At 46.9% G+C, this 20803-nt stretch overlaps 1 protein-coding gene across 1 annotated transcript in view; it reads left to right on the top strand.

The window, feature by feature from the left end:
- Window positions 1-20803, top strand: part of BRAP (BRCA1 associated protein) — a 281450-nt gene that overhangs the window by 241554 nt on the left and 19093 nt on the right. Inside the window, exon 10 of the mRNA XM_086943057.1 lies at window positions 12177-12266. Within this exon, the coding sequence (XP_086799183.1) occupies window positions 12177-12266 (90 nt within the window). The remainder of the gene's footprint in view (window positions 1-12176; window positions 12267-20803) is intronic.

The raw sequence follows: 20803 nt of genomic DNA, 5'->3' as shown, positions 1-20803 counted from the left end.
TTGCGCTGTCGTAGATACAGCCCACGCACTTTCTGAGTCTTTCAATTTATTGCATAATTCGGGTAACAAATTATGCACAAATTTATCGACAAACAATCTCTGTCCTCCTTCAGTGCTCATATCCTGACCACTATGGTCTACAAAAGTCTCTTCGAACCTCGTGAAGAAGTCGGAGACACTTTCGTCTTTCTTCTGCTTGCATGCGGATAATTTATCCCAATTAACACGCAATGCTGGCATCAGAGTCTTCATTAAATCTATTATTCTGCCTGGCAGATTAGCAATCAAAGGTTCGGGTTTCGCACCACCTATTTGTTGAGCGTCTGCTGCAGTGATAGCTGCCCAATCACCACCTAAAGCAGCCTGATGATCCTCTCTACGAATTTTAGCCCACACTGGTTGTGGAACTACATTACCAAACAACATATCAATGTCGGCTAAGTTCATTATACAAGCCTCAACTGTCTGTGTCAATTCCTTGTAATATCCGGCTGGATTCTTACGTGGATCTGGCAAGGCCTGTTTCACTGCTAACACTTCTGCTCGCTTCCACGGAATATGTATCCATACTCTTTGGAACTGTGCTGGAGCAGCTGCAATACCCGCATTATCATCACGTTGTACTGCTTCGCGCCAAATTGGAGGAACCTCCCTCATAGGATATTGGCGACTTGGCTTCATTCTACCTTTCTCTAAATCTCTCGGGGAACGAAGAGATGGATCAATCCTAAAACTCAAAATGAGTTCCATCGCTTCCTTTATATTATCGCCCACTATCATTCCAGCAGCAAACTCTTTTTGAACCCTAATTAAATCTTCCAAATCTGATTCGACATCGTCTTCTTCTATTTCCTCACGCAACAACGAGCACATCTCGTCGAAGACGTATCGCTGTGTTGGCTCTCCCCATTGCATAAATGTCTCTAACACATCTTTCGTATTATATCTTCTAACTTTTGTAATCCATCTGAGAGCTGTGGAGTCTAAAACTCCCCGTTCCTCAGTACTTGGAAGCTGACTCCGTCTCTGAACAGAGTCAGGAGTAGGAGTCTTAATCAAGGTTTTATATATAGGAGACAGCATATTAGTAACAGAATCAGTAATTCTTCGACGAACAGAAAGTGGAGTTAGTACACTCGCAGACATAGAGAACGCAGTAGAGGTAGGAATAGATGACGAAACAGTAGGAGTATCGAGGAAAATAGTTTGAGGACCAATAGGTACAGTGGTAGGTATAGGAGCGGGCAGTGCGGGAAGAGGAGGAGCTGTAGGAACATTTACATTCACCACAGGAAGTATAGGAACTTGATTCTGAGGAACAAGAACACCAGGTTGTCCAGCAACCGGCAATTGAACATCCGGTATAAGTGGAGCCGCAGCACCTTGTGCGTACGGTGGAGGCGACCGTAACAGATAAGATAGCAGAGGATCGTTTTCGGAATCCTCCAGTATCTTAGCCATTTTCGATGGCAAGGCAGGATAGCACTTGTCAATCGCTAAGTTACGCTCTCTAATGGCTACATCTATGGCTTTCTCACACTCGTCAGCCTGCAACTGTTTAGTCGCTTGCTCTAGAGTTAACTCTTCTAGTTCTTTTTGCTCTTTTTTCAACCTTTTCATTTCTCTCTGTTTGGATTCTTTCCGCCAATAACGAAAAGAGTCAAACATTGCCGGCCGGGCTTTCTTCCTAAACAATTTCGCTTCTAAATTGTCGAGAATCTCTTGTTCAAAACTACCATGCAGTGGCCAACTAAGGACACCATCCTTCTTACAATAACGGACCCATATCTCATTATAAGTTATAGGACCCACACCATACTTACAATATAGGTCATATAGGGGAGTCCCAATCGGAGGAACCAGACAGGAATCCTCTAATTGTGAGTCACTGTTGCAACTAAAACAAGACAACATTTTCCGACTTACCATTCTCAGTCCGGAACACAAAACAAACAAAACACGAAACAAATTGTGCACTTGAACCAAGAACTTAGGCCTACCAAAACGAACTGATGTATCGATACCCAAACTGAACCAAATAGATTATCGTAACCAGAACAACTAGTGATAATCTAACAAAACCAAACCAAACCAAGAACCGATCAAGGATTTTTAACAATCCTCACAAAAGTAACCAGCTAGCTATCACTAAATACTTAACTGAGGCACTGAAGACGTCACCAAGGAGAAACCCGTCACGTTTCGCCGTACTAAGGACTGCACCACTTCGGGTCCAAGACAGGGCGACGGTCAAGGCAACGGCCCACTGCAGCCGTCCTGAACGGGAACCCTCGTGGAAGAGAACTTCAGGGCCACTTTTGCGATATGCCGGGATCGATGAAGTGGGGCGCCTCCCTCAGGAATCTTCACACGAAGCTTCTCGAACTCTTCAGGCTTTTGGACCGGTACCGAATGACGTCGCCCCACGTTGGGCGCCAATTGGAGTTCTGGACTTTTTGGTTCCGTCCAGAGGTGTCAGGGTACAACACCCAAAGACCCCGGAGTCCCACCTGCCTTGGTGCACAAATGAACAGAAACACGGGCTTCTCGATGGTGGCGTCAAAGACCAAAGGTTTATTACTGCAGGGACACAGAAGTCACAGAATCTACACACGGGCAGAATCTAGGAGACTGTTCGATTTGTACAAAGTGGGTTGCTCCTTATATACCAAAAATTGTGCTCTAGGCAAATATTTCACATGTCGGTACATTCCCAAACCTTTTGTGTCTCTAAACAATAAATATTTGGCGTTACACAGGAACTGTCGATAATATCTGATACCAAACATCACGAAGAGGGGTTCCCACCAGTCCATCACAATCCCTTGTCAATATTGCATTCAAGACCCGGACCGCCTCATCGTAAAGTTCGTTACCTCCCCCTAATAAAGGCCCAGAAGGAAAAGGAGCAGAGCCAGGTGCAGAAGATAGAAAACGGGATAAGAGATGTTTGTGGGTTGTAAATGGGCAAGGCTACCGGCTTCGGCCGCCTAATCATGATCAGGTACAATGGACAGGAAAACCAGTTCAGGTGGGCTGGCCTCGGGCAGAGGAGGCAGCCTTTGTCGAGTCATGCAGCTTCAGCGTGATCTGGTTTAAGGTGCACGTGTCATGTAAGAGGTGAATCTCCGGCTAAGGCTACGTGTCTTTAATCAAAGTGAAGTGAATGAAATGATCAGAGGCTATTGCATATGTGAGGGCAAGGAACCACAAAATGGCGGCCACGATCTAAGATGGATGCCGTGTGTATATCAGAAATGTGTCAGTGGAAGGAGTGCTCTTGCTCGTAGCGTAGCGAAAACACTAGGATATACTAAATGGATCATTTGCGGTTCGCTGATACTAATTTTATGTATTTCCGACAAACTTGAAAACACGGGTTCAAGTCGTCACGGAACCGTCACGGAACCTCAGGTGGCCCAAGTATACAACCTGTGTCTGCCCTATCTGGCACTTGGTGACCTTGATAGTGAGACCTGCTGCTTGCAGTGCCTCTAACACTTTCCTCAGGTGGACCAGGTGATCCTCCCAGGTGGAGCTAAAGACAGCAATATCATCAAGATATGCTGCACAGAAGTCATCCAGCCCAGTGAGAACATGATTCACCAACCTTTGGAAGGTGGCAGGTGCATTTTTCAAACCACAGGGCAATACCACAAATTGATAATGCCCACCAGGGGTAGAAAATGCTGTCTTGGGCTTGGCATCCTCAGCTAACCTGATTTGCCAATACCCAGCTGTCAGGTCAAATGTACTTAAGTAGTTGGCAGAAGCCAATCTATCTATAAGCTCATCTGCCCTTGGTATTGGGTGGGCATCAGTCTTAGTGACTGCATTGAGACCTCTGTAGTCTACGCAAAACCTCATCTCTTTCTTACCATCCCTGGGTGTGAGGCTTTGGCACTAGAACTACTGGACTAGCCCAAGGGCTATCTGAGGGTTCAATGACTCCCAACTCCAACATTTTCTGCACTTCAGTTTTGATGCAGTCTCTAACATGATCAGGCTGCCTGTAGATTTTACTCTTGATGGCAAGCTGTCACCAGTGTCAACCTCATGGGTACACCAATTGGTCTGACTGGGTGTTAGAGAGAACAAATGCCTGAAGGATTGAAGAACTTGTTTGCAATCCTTCTGTTGATGTTCAGAGAGGCTGCCACAAAAGACAACACCATCTACTGATCCATCATCAGGATTCTGAGTGAGCAGGTCTGGGAGAGGGTCACTCTCTTCCTCCTGTCCCTCATCTATGGCCATGAGCAAGCTCATGTCCTTCCTGTCGACATATGCTTTGAGCCTGTTAACATGGAGCACCCTGTGGGGGCTCCTGGGAGTTCCAAGGTCCACCAGGTAGGTGACCTCTCCCTTTTGCTCAAGAATTGTGTGGGGCCCAGACCATTTGTCTTTGAGTGCTGCTGGGGCCACTGGCTCCAACACCCACACCTTCTGTCCAGGCTGATACACAGTCAGGTCATGCCAAGCTTTTTGGAGTTCTTGGCTGGCCTTAAGGTTTTCAGATGCCTTCTTCATATACTCAGCCATCCTGGAGTGGAGACCAAGTACATAGTCCACTATGTTGGTTGCAGGCTTTTTGAGAGGTCTCTCCCATCCTTCCTTCACCAAACACAGGGGTCCTCTTACAGGATGCCCATACAAAAGTTCAAAAGGGCTGTAGCCAACCCCCTTTTGTGGGACCTCTCTGTAAGCAAACAGAAGGCAGGGTATCAGGACATCCCATCTACGCCTGAGCTTTTCAGGTAGTCCATGAATCATCCCTTTTAGGGTCCTGTTGAACCTTTCAACAAGCCCATTGCATTGTGGATGATAGGGTGTAGTGAACTTGTAGTTGACACCACATTCCTTCCACATAGCAGTTAAGTAGCTTGACATTAAGTTTGCACCTCTGTCAGAGACAACCTCCTTTGGGAAGCCCACTCTGGAGAACACTCCAACTAGGGCTCTTGCCACAACAGATGCTGTAGTGGTCCTAAGGGGAATAGCTTCAGGATACCTGGTGGCATGATCCACTACCACCAGTATAAACTTGTGCCCTGATGCTGTCTGGGGTTCCATTGGACCAACAATGTCAATCCCCACTCTTTCAAAGGGCACCCCCACCACAGGCATTGGTATAAGGGGGGCCTTTGTTGTGCCACCTGACTTACCACTGGCTTGGCAAGTGACACAGGAGCGACAAAACTCCTTGGTATCCTCATTCATGTGAGGCCAGTGAAAGTGTGAGACAAGTCTGTCCCAAGTCTTTGTCTGGCCTAAGTGTCCTGCTAAGGGAATCTCATGGGCCAAGGTAAGAAGGAAACCTCTCTGAGACAAGGGGATAACCAGCCTCCTGGTCATGCCAGGCTTGGGGTCTCTTGCCTCAGTGTACAGGAGTCCATCCTCCCAGTATACCTTGTGGGTACCTGTGGCGTTCCCAGCAGCCTCAGCAGCAGCCTGCTGTCTGAGGGGTTCAAGGGAAGGGCAGTCTAATTGTTCCTTCCCCAGGTCTTCTCTTGAGGGTCCCCCTGAGCCCAGAAATTCAACTTGATCAAGTTCAAATTCTTTAGGCTCAGTTTCCCTCAATTCCTGTAGGTCAGCCTCCTCTGAGACTTGATCCTCAGCCTGGGTCAAGGGGGAAGGCAATGCCTTAACCCTACTGCTCTTCTTCTTGGAAGGTGTCTGGTCCATTGTTCCAGGATCCAGCACCTGTTCAGTGGGGCATCTTCTGGCCTGTGACCTAGTCACAGCAAGCACATGTGCTGACAAGCCTAACATCTCCATGTGAGTCCTCTGCTCCACTTCTGACCATTGTGATGACTCCAAATCATTGCCCAACAAACAATCCACTGGGAGGTCTGAACTAACTACAACCTTCTTTTGGCCATTTACCCCTCCCCAGGAGAAAGCAACAATTGCCATACTATGACTGGTAGTGACATTGCTTGCATTGGTCACCAGGAAATCTGTACCTGGCATGATCTGTCCAGGGTCCACAAAGTTAGGTGTCACCATTGTGACACTGGCACAAGTGTCCCTATAGGCCTGAGCCATTCTTCCATTTATTAAAGGTGTCTGCCTGTATTTGCCCAAAGTATTGGGACTGACATCAGGGGATATATCCATATCCCCTGTACAGACAAGGACAGCCTGAGTGAGTGTGCCAACTAAGTTGTCATACCCCTCAGAACCCAAGGTTAACCCAACTAATCCCTTGGGAGGTGCACTACTACTGCTGGCTGTACTAGGGGGCACAGGTGCCTTAGGGGCTGCAGTAGCAGGAGTCTGCCCTCCTTTCTTGGTGCACTCACTAAACCAGTGAGTTTTACTTTTACAGTATTGGCACCACCTTTTTGATTGGCCTTCTTGATTCTTCTTTTTCTGGGAAGCCTGACCTCCACCCTCTTTGGGTTGTTGGGGACCTGTCAAAGACTTCTGGTCATTTTGTTCACCCTTAGAATCTTTACCCTTCTGGTCTGCTTTCTTCTGACCACCCTGGTTCTGGCCCTGGTTCTGCTTAACTCTTGTTCTGACCCATCTGTCTGCCTTCTTTCCCAATTCTTGGGGAGAGGTCAGATCTGAGTCAACAAGATAATGATGCAACAACTGGTTCTGACAATTGTTTAAAATCTGTTCCCTCATGATCAGATTGTACAATCCTGTATAATCAGTAACTTTACTGCCCAGCAACCAGCCCTCCAAAGCCTTAGTGGCACAATCGACAAAATCAGACCAGTCCTGAGACTGAGTTTTCTGGGTATCCCTGAACAGCAACCTGTACTGCTCAGTGGTTAGGCCAAACCCATCAATCAGTGTATTTTTCAGGACTTGGTAATTGTTAGCATCCTCAGCTCTAGTAGTGAGGAGCTTATCTCTACCTTTACCTTCAAAGGAGAGCCACAAGATAGCTGCCCACTGACTCTGGGGGACACACTGTACAGTGCAGGCCCTCTCCAAAGCAGTAATACATTTGTGGATATCATCCCCTTGTTTAAAGGGGGGCACTATCTTACTCAGGTGTCTAGTGTCTAAACTCCTGTTTTCCCTTGGGGGAATGCTGCCACCAGTGAGATCTAACCCACTTAACTTTTGCTCTCTAGCAAAGGCAAGTCTCTCTTTGGCCAGGGCAAGTTCTTCCCTTTCAATCCTCAGATTGACTTCCCTCACTTTGGCTTCATATACTCTCCTCTGAGGGGATGTCATCCCTCTTTGAGAAGAGCCCTGAGAGCCATTGGTTCGAATGGATCTGTTAGAGCCTCTGGATAGAGACCTAACTCGTCCATTCCCAATGTTAAGCTGGCCTGCGAGGGGCCCCAGGGGTCTCCTAGTACCATTCTCATGCCTGCTTAAGTTGTCCATAGTTAGCTGGCTAACTACAACTGGACCTTTGTCTGCCTCATCCTCAGATGGCTCTAGATCCTCATCCTCCTCTTCACCTTCTGCAGAGAGATGGATAAGGTCAGGGTCACCTGTGGTTCCCTCTAGGGGAGGCATATTCCCATCTGGATGAGAAGGTTCTGTGTTACCAGCCCTCCTAGCATCATAAGTCTCTAAGAGACCAATCAGAAAAGGAATGGTAGGGTTTGCACCCTGTTTTAGCTTCCTAGATGTACAGATTTGTCTCATCTCCTGGAAGCTAAGTGCAGCATATCTGGACATGACCTGTGGAGGGTCAACTGACACAAGGGGAGACTCAGAGTTTCCTCCTTTGTCTGACATGCTGCTTCTAGTGTGGTGTAAGTGATGCACCTACCTACACTATATGTTTGCCTACTGATCCCTTGCTAAGAGTTGTAGCCAAGGTGTGCTAAGCCTTGAGGAGCTACAACAGCTGGTTCATTAGAACTCAGAGTATTCTAAGCTAAGTTATATGTACCTGGAGTACTTATGTGATCTTTCACAAGATATTCTCAGGATACGTGTGGTAAAACAACAGCAAGCTCAAATCCCAACCGCTGCTCACCAATGTGAGAAGTTGGCCTGATATATAATGTTCACTATTCTAGTGAGCACTTTGTATCAGTCCAAACAACCCTTATGGTGATTGGTTGTAAGTCAACCTTATAGACCAGCTATCCTAGTAGCGTGGATACGAGCAGTCCTCGGGCTAAACTCTAGAGGGCGTGTTAAGCCAGCTGTTATACCATCACATATACCCCTTGAACACCAAGTGAAAGGACACCACACAAGTGTTATGAAAATAAACAGTGTATTTATTTAGATCACAACAGCCCTGTACTCTTTATGAGGACAGGGTACTAAGCACACAACAAAACTCTTATGAAAATACTTCAAGTTGCACAATTTACACAAATGCCAGAGGGGCACGAAAAACCATATACTATGGAAGTGGAATGCGAAATTACTAGCAGGTAAGTACTGTACTAATAGGCTTTGGAATCGCTAGGACTACGTTACTGAACCTTCAGATTACTAGTAGGAGGCCTAGGGGACTCGGGTGCAGAGTATGCACTCTCACGCGGGATGCGGGACAAAGTCTATGGTAGCTAGATTTCACAAAGTTAGTGTTCTCGGGCGAACCCGACTAGGTAGATCGAAAACGACAGTGGATCCTGACCCTTGGATAGTGAGGCTATGCTGGGGCACCGAAATGCCGAGTTTACGTAGCCCAGGGGCTGCAGCTGCATAGCTCTCAAAAGACGTCGGGAATCCTCGTAGACGAACCAGGAGCCTGAAGAAAGAAGTTGCTGGCAGGCGACCAGTGAAGATTGTTCAAGTGATCCAAGCCTGGATCGAAGATGGATGACACCTGAAAGCAGAGGGGACCAAGTTCGTGACTACTAGCCAGTAGTCAGGTGGCACCAGGAGGGTACCGGATGGTAGTCACCTCGACTAGGTGAGTGGGCGACGCTGTGCTCTGCAGTCTCACGGACCAGGAGGCGTTGTCGGCGACCAGGATGGAGGTGCGAGCTGTCCCACGATGGATGAAGCTGTCGACGTCGCCGGGCCCAGGATTGGGGCATCAAGTCTTGGCAAATTCAAGCCCACGCGGTGGACCTAAAATGGCGTCTGGTGTGGACCAGGAGGGTCCGGGATGCTCCTCTTTTGGAAGGGAGCAAGGGCCAGTCTGGAGCAACCAGACCAGCAGCAGTGATGTCGTCGGGCGTCGTTAAGAAGGCCACAAGCCAGCGGGCTAGTAGCCAAACAACGCGGTGAGCAGCAAAAAGCAGAAGGGCCCCACGCAGATCGTGGAGATGCTGGGAGGCTGGACTTCGGTGCTGGAGCTGCTCAGGGTCGGGGCTTCTCGGACCCCAAAGCACTCACCAGAGGATCCCTCGGCAGTTGTGCTGGAATGAAGTCGTGCAGTTCTGATGATGGCCGGTCCCTCGAGGTCTCGTCGCACCTACGGTTCTCAGCTTAGCTGTAGAGGTAGGTAGAGGTCAGAGGTGCCAGGGAAGCAGGGTCTCGTCGTGCTGGTCGGTCGGATTCCTGAGGAAGGACGTGCAGCAAACCGCAGAGTTCTTAGATGGTGCCTGCGGATGCAGGGTGACTACTCCTTAGCCACAAGGGAGAAATCTTGAGAAGAAGTCGAGAGTTCCTTTCGTAGAAAGTAGTTTCTTGATTCAAAGATGATCTAATTTGGAAGGGTCCCCGCTCCTGCCTTTATCCTAAAGAAAGGGGTGGGTACGCGACTAGGTCCTGCCCTAGGGGTGGGACCAGGAAGGGGGGTGGTTACACCCCTCTCCCATGCCGGACTTTCCCCAGGCCAGGGGCTGGTGTGCCCCTGGAACTGGTTCTAGCCGACAGATGCGTAGTGAGCACCGGGGTGCCACTCTGCAGTCACCTTCCTGTAAAGCCCTGCCTACCCAGGATACACAAAACCCTGTCTGGGATGGTGCTAGCACCGCCCCTGGCAGGAAACCCTTTGTCCACGCTCTCCTCGCTGGAAGGACTCCCAGCAGCAGGAGGTCAGACTCGTGTCTGTGGTGGCAGCATCCATTTTGTGGAGCTGAGGCTTCAGTTAACTTTAACCGGGGTTCACAGTTACATACATGTCGTGTCCCTCTAGAAGGGTGGAATGCTAACCCCGTCGCCAGAATTGGCGAGGGGTTAGTATTCCAATTCCTATGACACCTTACTCGACATGTTTTGATAAAGCAATACCAGAGATAGCATTTAACCGCGAGGATTATAATGCACTTAAGAGTATATGGTATGCGTTATCATGGAACAGCTATTAGGACTTGGTTCCGCAAGCTGCAAACGGGCTCAGCTCATGCCAGAGCACCATTTCACACGATTCCAAGCACTCTGCCTTCAGGATTGTCAAGGCCTGCCATAGGAGTGACTGATAGGAATCTGTGTGTCCATTTTTAGGGTTAGATATAGGTATACTATATCTAAAGCAAAGGGTGATTACACCACCCTGCCCCAGCTGTCGTGCAGCCAGTTGTGTCAGATTTAGATGGCCATCCAGGGGCGGCATAATACATGCTTCAGCCCCTGGTAGGCCCTGGGTACTACTATGCCCCGAGTTACAGGGTCTGATAAGGTGGCCCAGTCCCAATTGGATAATACACCTAAGGTACACATGTCAATTTAGTGAGAGAACAGCTAGGCTGTGGGTCTGATTGGCAGGCCCACAGCCCGAGAAAGTCGTAAACCAGTGAAACAAAAGCAAAAAATCTGGGTGATCATAGGATTGCAGACCCTACTCTCCTACAGGGTCCTATTGGCTGTTTCCGTTGATACTCCAGCAATTTTTCCATGGCCTTTCTTCATCGTCATGTCCTATGCCCACTGGATCTACGTACATAGCGACGATGGCCAAGAAGGGACTATGATGAACCCGGTTCATTTCGGAGGGCTACTGATTGGTATATGGAGTAAAGGACTGCCTTACATTGTGATACTTTGTTGAGTCCTTCGTATTTGCATGTGGCTGAACACCTGCCAGTTTCGTTTTGGGTATTACTCACAGCGTAAGTGGGCGTACCATTTGCTACTGGTTCCTCTCCCCAGGCTCTTTCTTCTTTCTCCCTTTCCTTTTCCGTTTCCCTATATTCTCTTTTTCTATATTTCGGGTTCATCATTAGGGCGACAGGCACGCTGCTGGGGGGGGTAGGCCATAGCCTTCTGCAGGGGTGCAGGGTGGGGTGGGTGGAGTAGGGTCTATTAGGTAGTTCTTTGTTTCTATTGCTCTTTTGTATCCTTTCCTTGGGTCTCCACGACTGTTTGTAACCCCGTGGGGTGAGTTACAGTGAGGGAGGGAATATGTATTTTACGACACATGATACTCATGGCACTGTTTCTCCTGATTTGTCGCTCCGCCCCCAAGCACGTTCGCTATTTGTATTATTGCTCGCCATTATCATTGAGGGGCGGGTACAATAACGTGGAGTCCCCCTGCTTCTTTTCTTCTTTGGATTTCTCGCTTTCTTATTTCTGGGGTTGGGATGTATAGTGATTGCAGCCTATCTGTTTCCCTGATGGGTTTTATTACTGCGGAATTGCTGTTCAGTTAGTTTCTGGGTACATGTGGTTGGGCGTGGACACTACCATTGAGGAATTATAAACGGACCTATGTTTTGCATGCTATTGACCTTTCTGACTACTGCTCTTCTGTTGTACTGCAACGAAACAGTTGGATTATTCCCCGCCATGTACTCCAGGTTGCTATCTATACGACCGATCCTTTATTCTTTAAATATATAAAATTAACCTCCTCTAATCCTGTGTCAAGTGGTTCTAGTTAGCTGATAATACTGACTTGCAGCGCTGGGTAATATCGTTTAACCACTCTGTGCCTTTAATTGACGATGGTGCTTTCCAGTTTTGCTCCGTGGCCGGCCCCCGGGTTGTAGACCCGTATTTGTATGCATCCATTTTCTCAAATAAAGGTTTTAATTTTTTTTTTTTTTTAAATATATATATTCTCTTCCTCTCCGTATTATTGCAATTTGTCTGATCATTTTTGCCGGCATTGCTTAATTTCTGTATGTTCAGGAGGATTCTGCAAATAATGTTTGTCTCCTACACCATTGATAATGAGTAAGTTTACCACCAAGGTGCTTTACTTGTACTTTATTTTGTGGTAAGTTTTGTAGCATGTAACTTTAGGTTACACAAAGGTAGCAGTAACATGAAGAGAACTGTTTGTTCTCAATTGTCTTTTTTACCTCTTTCCTAATGTATGTTCTGTTTTCTTTGTGTTTCTGTAGTACTCCTATTTATTAACAAGCCAACTGGAATCCCAGCGTATCTACTGGGAGAATAAAATAGTGCGCATAGAGAAGGATACTGCTGAGGAAGTAAGTGCTGGATCAGCAAATTTTTTTTATATCTTTTCTAAAGCATTTTGTAAATGGGGTTGCTTCAATTTGGGATTTCCTTTTTTTTGTATTTTATTATACTCCTCTGTTTTTATATGTATTGCTTGATCAATATTCTTTCCCTTTCCTAGCCCTGTAAATAAGTGTTATTGTTACCCAGGTTAAATGGTATTCATTTCATTGGCTGTTAAAAGATTAAATACTGAGCCAACCATAATGATTAAACCTGTGATTTGGCCCAGCAGCAACATAAGTTCACAGTAAGTAATGATGATCCCTTAACTCACCACTTGGAGGCATCAGCCCCAAGCTCCCGTGCCACCCATGAGGCTTCTAATGCCCCACTGCCTTCCAGTCATTGCTGTCCCCACCATTTCAAGATGGACCGAACACCCGTTCCACACATGGCGCCGCACCTCTTTACAAAGCACAGAGCCTTGTCTGCCGCTTTGGGCCAGATTCAAAGATGCACCCTATGCCCACCCCCTGGCTCGATAGGGGTGGAGCGGAAAATTTCAGAGCCAAGGCAGATTGCATCAAAACACTTGGCGCCGAGGGTGAGTATGGCTTTGAGACTTACGGACCTGAACCATTCAGTACTGAGATAGTTCAACACCCTCTGGAGAGTGGCCATCTGAAGTCGCATCAAGACCCTTTTCCACCGCTGCCTCCTCTGCGGCTTCTGTAGATTTCAGACATCCTCAAGCGGCTGCAGGAATATTTGGGTGTTCAGCAGTAGCAGATCCAGCCAGGCACTGATCTGATCCTGGCAAAAACTCCACAGGTGCCAAAGTACTCTTTTATTCATAGGAGGAAGTTGTCTTTTGAGGAGGCCATCAAACCTCCGGTCCTTCCAACTTCCAAAAGGCCTATGAGACAAGACTGAGCGACCTCTCACCTGCCTCCTGCTCGTTGTCCCCCTTCCCTCTCTTCTCCTCCTCCTGTACCTCTTATGTTGCCTGTATTTCTTTATTTATTTTTAATTCAATTTCTCAGTTATATAATACAAACAGAAGGTACACTACCATTATTCATACTGTATGCATATCTCATCTACCGGGTGTTGGTATACATACAGGGTTTGGCTTAAATACATCGAGTCACCCCGCAGGGACCAGTAGGGAGAAAATAACACGATTAAGTCAGTCATCTGGAGACATGTCTGCTGGGTCTTCTCGTTAGTTTGCCAATAGATATGCTGGAAAGGATGCCCATATGTCTTTGGCATAGGCGCCGTTGGGGGTTTCTCTGCATATTGAGTCAATTGATCCTTACAGTATGTTGTATATTTTAACTATTGTGCAAGCTGTGGTGCTCTTCTACTGCCCCAGTTTTGAGCTACTTTATTTTTGTCCAGCAGGAGTGCACTCGCCACTAATCTCGGATTCTGTGGTTGCAGCCCTGCAACAAGACCCTGCAGGCATAATTGCGGGTTGCAAGCCACCACCTCCATTGTCCTATCCAAAAGTGCCTTAGTTACCTGCACCCAGTAATCCTGTACCTTCTAGCAATACCACGCTAGATGCATAAAGTCCGAGTCTAATGTGTTACATCTTTTACATGTAGCAGAGTCCCTCAGCCCATATCTATGCAACTGCACTGGAGTGTAGTATAGCTGTTATATATATTTAAAATGGATGATTCGTAGGTTGTAGTTAGCTGTCAGGTTACCGGTTAGTGCGCAGCAATATTCCCAATCTTTCTTTGTGATTGGGTGTCTATATTGTGGGGCTGTCTCTACCTACATTGCATGATATAATTAGGTGACCAGTTTCGTGCGAGATGATCTGTCAAGCATTAATTGTAACAATTTCAGTATCTGCGGTGCTGCTGGGTGTAGTGAATTTACATTTCTACGGGCTTCTTTCAGTCTGTGGTATGTAAATGTCAGTATAGGAGTACTATTTTTGTACGTAGAGACAGTTTCCAGGGTGATAAATGTACCGTCCAGGTTTGCATCTCCCATAGTGACAACACCTATTTCTGCCAGGAGGGATGGCGCTTTAGGTTTCTGTGCGACTGATATGCTTGAGTGGGGTACCAATGGCAATGCGGGGGCATTGCATTGGTACTTTTTCTCTTTACTTGTTGCCATTTTCTGGTAGACCTTAACTGTTCTGTCGGTTTTGCTATATTCCCTTCTGGGGTGTGGTTGTTGCATTTTTGGCAATAGAGCTGTGAGTGGCGTGGGGTGTACACCGTCTCCTACTACCGCTATATAGGGGAGAAGGAGGGGGAGTACCAGTATTGTGCAAAGTGTGCCTGCATGCAAAGGTAGTATAGATATAGGTCTAGGTCCCCGAACCCCCTTGTGCATATGGTCCAGAAAGTACCTCCCAGCTACAGAGGGGTTGTTTACCCCCCTAAACCAATCTGATCATGTTGGAGCGTAGTGCAGTAAAGAATGCTTTAGTCAGGTTGAGGGGAATGTTAGTGAACAGATATAAAAATTATGGGATCACTATCATCTTTATAACTGCCACCCTTTCAGCTAGTGTCAATGGTAGTTTTATCCATCGGGCCACCTCCATAGTCGATAGTGCTCGGCCGTAGTTCTCTTTGAGTATTATTTCAGGGTCTTTCAGTATCCACACACCCAGGTACTTGAATGGTTCAACGCATTTTCCTGCAGAAAGTCCAGGTCGTTGGGATTGTGCTATCTGTTAGGGGAAATATAAATGATTTTGCCTAATTTGTGCTTAGACCGGAGAGCATTTCATATTTGACAAACTCCCTTATCAAGGGGCTTAACCATTCTTCCGGGTTTCGTACATACAGCACCATATCGTCTGCATATAGTTTTATAGCCAATGGCCTCTACGTAAATCTTAGTGTTGCGTCTGCATGTTTCTGCTGCACACTGCATGCCAAGGGCTCTAATGCAAGCGCAAATAGCATGGGGGATATTGGGCAGCCTTACAGCGTTCCTCTACATATCGGTATTAGAGAGGAATGAGTGTTCTTAACCTGTATTCTTGCAACCGGATTAGTGTACAATCAGCATATCCAATGTGTAAATGCTTGTGGCATGCCCATACCGTGTAGCACATCAAACATAAAGCTCCATATTATAGAATCAAAAGCCTTAGCTGCTTCTAACAGCACAGCTGCAGCTTTATTGTCCGTATCCAATTGGGGCGTTACAGCGAATATTGTTGTTAGGTTGTGCGTAGTTGATAGTTCTGGGAGGAATCCCGATTATTAATCCAGGAGCACAAGCGCTGGCGAAAGTGGCCGCATCCTGGTCGCTATTATTTTAGCAAGTATCCTTGTGTCTATGTTTAGGAGTGATAATGGTCTATAGGATTCACATCTCGTTGAATGTTTGCCTGGCTTCAATAAGGTTATTACCAAGGGCTCCCGTAAAGTTGTGGGGAGCAGTTTATTGTCATAAGCTTCTGCATACTTTTCCTACAATTGTGGTCTTCTCAGGTCAGAGAAGGCATTGTAAAATTAACTAATTAGTCCTTCGCTTCTTGACGCCTTGTCAGTGGGCAACGATTGAATGGCCTCCCTCACTTCATCTGCAATAGTTGGTTTAACCAAATACGTTGTCCGGAGGACAACCAAGCGAGTGCAAGCTCGTCCAGGTATACCATTGTTTCTTCCCTAGTAGCTGCCCCATGGTGTATAATGTATTTCAGGGAAGCTATAGCATTTTGTTTCATCTAGTTGGTCCAGATTAGTGACGTAGGCTTGTGTACGTGGCATACTAATCTTGGAGCCCAGACAGCGGCTGGGTCTCCCGCCCTCCCCATATGATCTGGCTACCCAGCGCCTAGACATATGTTTTATTTCTTGATCAGCAGTCTCATTATATTCTGTGATCAAAATTCTAATTTCTACCAGGATGTCTTTGTTCCGGTTCGTCTCATATTTCTTTTCCCGGCCCCCAAGTGTTTTTAGGTCTCGCCTAGGCAGCGCGCATGCGCTGCTCTAGGAGATGAACTTTAGAAATCGGTCAGCTTGTTTCAAGCACTCGTGATTGTGCTGGCATCCACCTTGCGAGAGCGAGCAGCGTCGCGCATTCTAATTGAAAACAGATTGCCTGCGCCGCTGCTCGCTCTTGTGGATGCCAGCACAAGCACTTCACTAGGCTTGTTGTTTTAGTGAACCTCTCATGGAGTGCAGAACTCTGATGTGGTTGTTTGTGTTTGCAAACTTTACTGTTCTTAAAGAAATGCGAATTATGGAAATTAGTTGGCGAGAGCTGTTGAAAATCATCCTCTGGTAAAACCGATGGCGATGCTGCTTGCCTGAATGCTGATGTAAGCCTCTGCCTGCACTCCCGGGCTCATCTCTTCGGCATCTCCGCAATGAGGTAGCACCCGCCGTTGCTCCCCAGGCGTTACTAAGAGCGTTTGCCGTGGCGATTTAATCGTCAAGTGTGCGCTTTGCATGTTGGTTCACTAAAACAACAAGCATTGGCATAGCCAATAAGTCTCGCCTTTGTGACCTTGTAAGTAAAAAAAATAAACTGAAGTATAAGAATTCACGTTTACATTTACTGCATCCTAAATACGAAGTAAATGTAAACGTGGAGTCTTACACTTCATTTTTGTTTTACTTCGTTATTTTGTCCTTTTTAAACATGGTAACACTGAATGGACATTGGTTGCACCTCATTAGCACCAGTTTAACACCCAAATGTAGCAATAAAAAGCAAACAGGTGACCAGTACAGCTTTGCTATAGCTCTTCAATCCCTGGGGGAACAGTACCCAGGATAATGTGATGCATGGCTAAACACTTATAAGATCCAAAAGGTGAGACCTATTGGCTATCCCAATGCCTGTTTTCTATTGCTACATTCTAGCGCGTAGGACTTTCAGCATCCCTGCCTTCAGTCCTATGCTTGTTCCACATATAGTTGCTTTAAAAGCCTCCCAGAGTGTGCCTGCACTGTCTACAGATCCCTTGTTCTCCAGCAAGGACTGTATAATGGCCTCCTGCACACCCTCTTTAAAAACGGGGTCCAGTAGCGATGTGGCCTGTAGCCGCCATTGGAAGGACTTGGGGTTAAGTGTGGGGATTGCCAAGTCTAGCATCACTAGTGAGTGATCTGATAGCGTTCTTGGCAGGTTTCCCACACATGTGGCTGCTTCCCTGGAAATAAACCAGTAATCCAACCTGGACCACTTTTTGTGCCCAAATGGACCAGGAGTGCCTTCCAGAGTCAAGGGTTGTTGTGCCCTCCATATATCAACCAGCTTGTGTGCGTTAATGATTTTGTGTATCACAGGTGCCGACCTTTTTCCCTGTCATTCTGTTGTTGCATTATGATCTAGGTTGAACTCCAAGGAGGTGGTTAGATCTCCATGCAATAGTATTATTGTGGGTTGTAGGACTTAGAGTTTACTCTCTAGTTGTCGGTAGAAGTCAGTGTTGTCAATGTTTGGCCTGTATGTGTTAGCAATGGTAATTGATGTACCGAAGATGTTACCCTGTATTCGTGTAAAGCGGCCCATGTCATCTGACATAGTTTTTGGAAGTGTGAAGGGTGTACCTTTATTGTCAGTATGAGAACCCCCGGAGCACGAACAATATGAGGCTGCTCCCCTCCCCATCGCCCATTTTAATCCCACTCGCATGTCCCCTAATTTGGTGAGATGAGTCCCTTGCATCAATACTAGATGGACACGATGCCTGTCAAGATATGCAAACACCTGATGGATCTTTTTGGGTTTATTCAATCCCTTGACATTCCAGTTTTAGTCTAATTTCTTCCAGAATTGGTGTTTCTTAATATGATAGCACATTTGTTTTTGGCCCTGGTTTTCAGGCCATTCCATGGGCATAATGTTTCTACATTTATGCCTGTGATGTACTGTATACAAAATAAACAACAAGTAGCCCTCCACCACCCCCATCCACTTTAGCATCCCAATCATACCAAAGACATTACCGAATCAATGATCAACAAATAACAGTAGAATCATCCAGGTATTATTGAGATTCCCCTTTTTTCGTTGTTACTTTTGTTGTAGGGGTACACCCTCGTGGGGGCAGCCGATGCCTTAAGTCCCAACCGCTGAACTGGGGGACGAACAAGATATATTGAGCAAGTATCAACATGGTGCAATATAGGAACCATAACAATTCTATTATATGGTTATTGGTATGTTCCTGCACTTAACAGTAGAGCTCCCTCGCTACTTGGTCTGCTCCAGCAGGTTAGATTATACACATGACCAAGTTTATTTACATCATCTATGGCATCCCTCTTGTGATAACTTATTAATAGCACAATGGTTAAGATAGACATATAATGCATTTATATTCTACATGCAAGTTTGATTATTTCTTCAATTGTCAGTGACCGTATTGGCTGTCGCATAACTTACTACAGCTCCAACCAGGCTTCAGGGAAACGTAGTCAGGCGTCAATAATATGCAGCTGCGGAAGTGTAGTATTATCGTGCCAGGCATTGGAGATGCCACAGAGTTCCAGTAGTTTTGTACTGGAGGTTGTTTGCTGATCAGCAGGCCCTGTTGCTATTTCGAGTGCACAGATGATAACGAGTGCGGCGCGCTGGATCAGTCCTGATGCACATGTTTCAAGAATTCCGTAGCTGTGCCTGGTGACGTAAAGAATCTTGGTTTTCCCGCGTGTGTAAACCGGAGGCGTGCAGGATATAATATTGCATACAGGATGTTTGCCATGCGTAGTTTCTTTTTCACTGTTGCAAATTCCTTACTTACTGTCTGCACCACCATGGTAAAATCTGGGACAAAGGCCACCTCATTCCCTTGATCGGTGATATTCTTTTTTCCCTCGCCAGGCGTAGAACAGATTCAAGGTACTTTAATAGCTTGGCTATAATGGGTCTCGGGGGAGCTCCTGAGCGGTGGCCTAGGGCCCAGCGATCTGTGCGCGCTCTAATTTTTCAGAACCATGGGAGAGATGCTCTGATTCGAAAACCTCTTTTAGCATGGCTTCAATGTAGTCCTCCAGGCGGCCTATATTAGTGCTTTCTGGAACCCCCATAATGCGGAGGTTATTCCACCAGTCGTGCACCTCCAAAATCTTCATTCTTTACTTCCATTATTTCCAGAATTTTCTCCATGCCTCTGCATTTGGCAACTGTTTCATTGGACTCGTCCTCCAGTGAGGAGATCCACTGTTCGCACAGCCTGCTTACCTAACTTGGCAGCCATGTCTATCTTGCCAACTATGGCCTGGAGGCTTTGCTGCATAGAGATCAATGTGGGCTCCATTAAGGGTGTCTCCGGCTGCCTGGCATCCAGCACTGTGTCTGAGTGCACACTTGGTGGACTCGCGGAGTGGGGCGATTCGAAGTTCAAGCGCGGTTGCCGCTTATCTGTCTTGCCCATATTTACAGTTTGTGTGTTCTTATGAGCAAGATGTAACTCGGGGTGGGGGTCTAGAGTATCGGGATCCGCGGCTCGCCAGCTTATATGTAGCCCCGAGTGTTTATCTATGAGCCGGGATGTTACAGTTCTCAGTAACTCCCAGGTGAGCACAAGCTACTGCAGGTTTTCTTGTGCCTTCTTTGCGGATGGTGTCACCGATTCAGCACTGGCTCTGACTACTATTGCTTGGCAGGAGGGGGGAGCAATTTCCTTCACTTCTGCAAGGCCTCCACACAGCCTTCTCCCCTCCCGCTGGCCTTTGTTGGGTGTGGAACCCTTTTTCAGCCATACGTGTTCCGGTCCCCCTCCTCTGCTCCTTTGGGGTTGCTGTGGTCCAGGCTATTTTGGTCTCACGCCTAGCGTTACACTGTGCAGCAGTGTTAGCGCAGCGGGAGTCCTTTTGATCAGGTTTCAGAAAGGACCCTGGAAATGAACACGCTCTTGCGTGTGTTTTTCCTATGGTCTTCTCGGATCGGGCTTGGAGTGCGTGTTGTTTTGTAACAGAACACACAATAGGCCATAGGCGGTCGCGTTGCTCCGCCCATGGCCTATTGCTGTCTGTTACGCGCACCAAAGCCTATATGTTTTCAATTATCGTGCCCAGACACGGGCGCGATAATTGAAAACATGCCTCGCAGTGTGGCGCGCGCACACTACTAGCTGGGGGTTTTTTTTGTTTTTTTTACTTTTGGTATAATCGCGGCACCCGTGCTTTACTTATAACATTAAAAGTAAAGCGCGGGTGGCGCGATTATACCAAAGGTAAAGAAATAGAAAAAAAATCTATTTCTTTACCTTTAGCCAGCAGAGGCAGCCCTCGGGGCTCACAACCATGACACGAGTTTCTTTCTCCCTGTGTGATGGCTGGCAGTGACACTGTCTGTATCATGCCATGGTGGCTTTAGTCGTAGTCTGTAATCTCCGGGTTCCAGCTCTGGCATGTTGCCCATTGTGTGCTCCTGGCTGCTGGAAAATCTCAAGGCTGGCTGGTAACATCTGTGGCTTGACCACCCAAGTGCGCACAGTGCAGGCACCACCCCTCGGACAAGTCAAATTTGGCCTTTTTTAAGTGGTAAGGACCAATAATAGCACCCCCTAGAACACATGTGCAGCTTCAAAGCACAGGTATTGCTATTACTAAAT

This window comes from Lissotriton vulgaris, chromosome 11, assembly GCF_964263255.1.
Source record: "Lissotriton vulgaris chromosome 11, aLisVul1.2, whole genome shotgun sequence".
Lineage (NCBI taxonomy): Eukaryota > Metazoa > Chordata > Amphibia > Caudata > Salamandridae > Lissotriton > Lissotriton vulgaris.
This window is presented reverse-complemented; position numbering and strand designations above follow the sequence as displayed.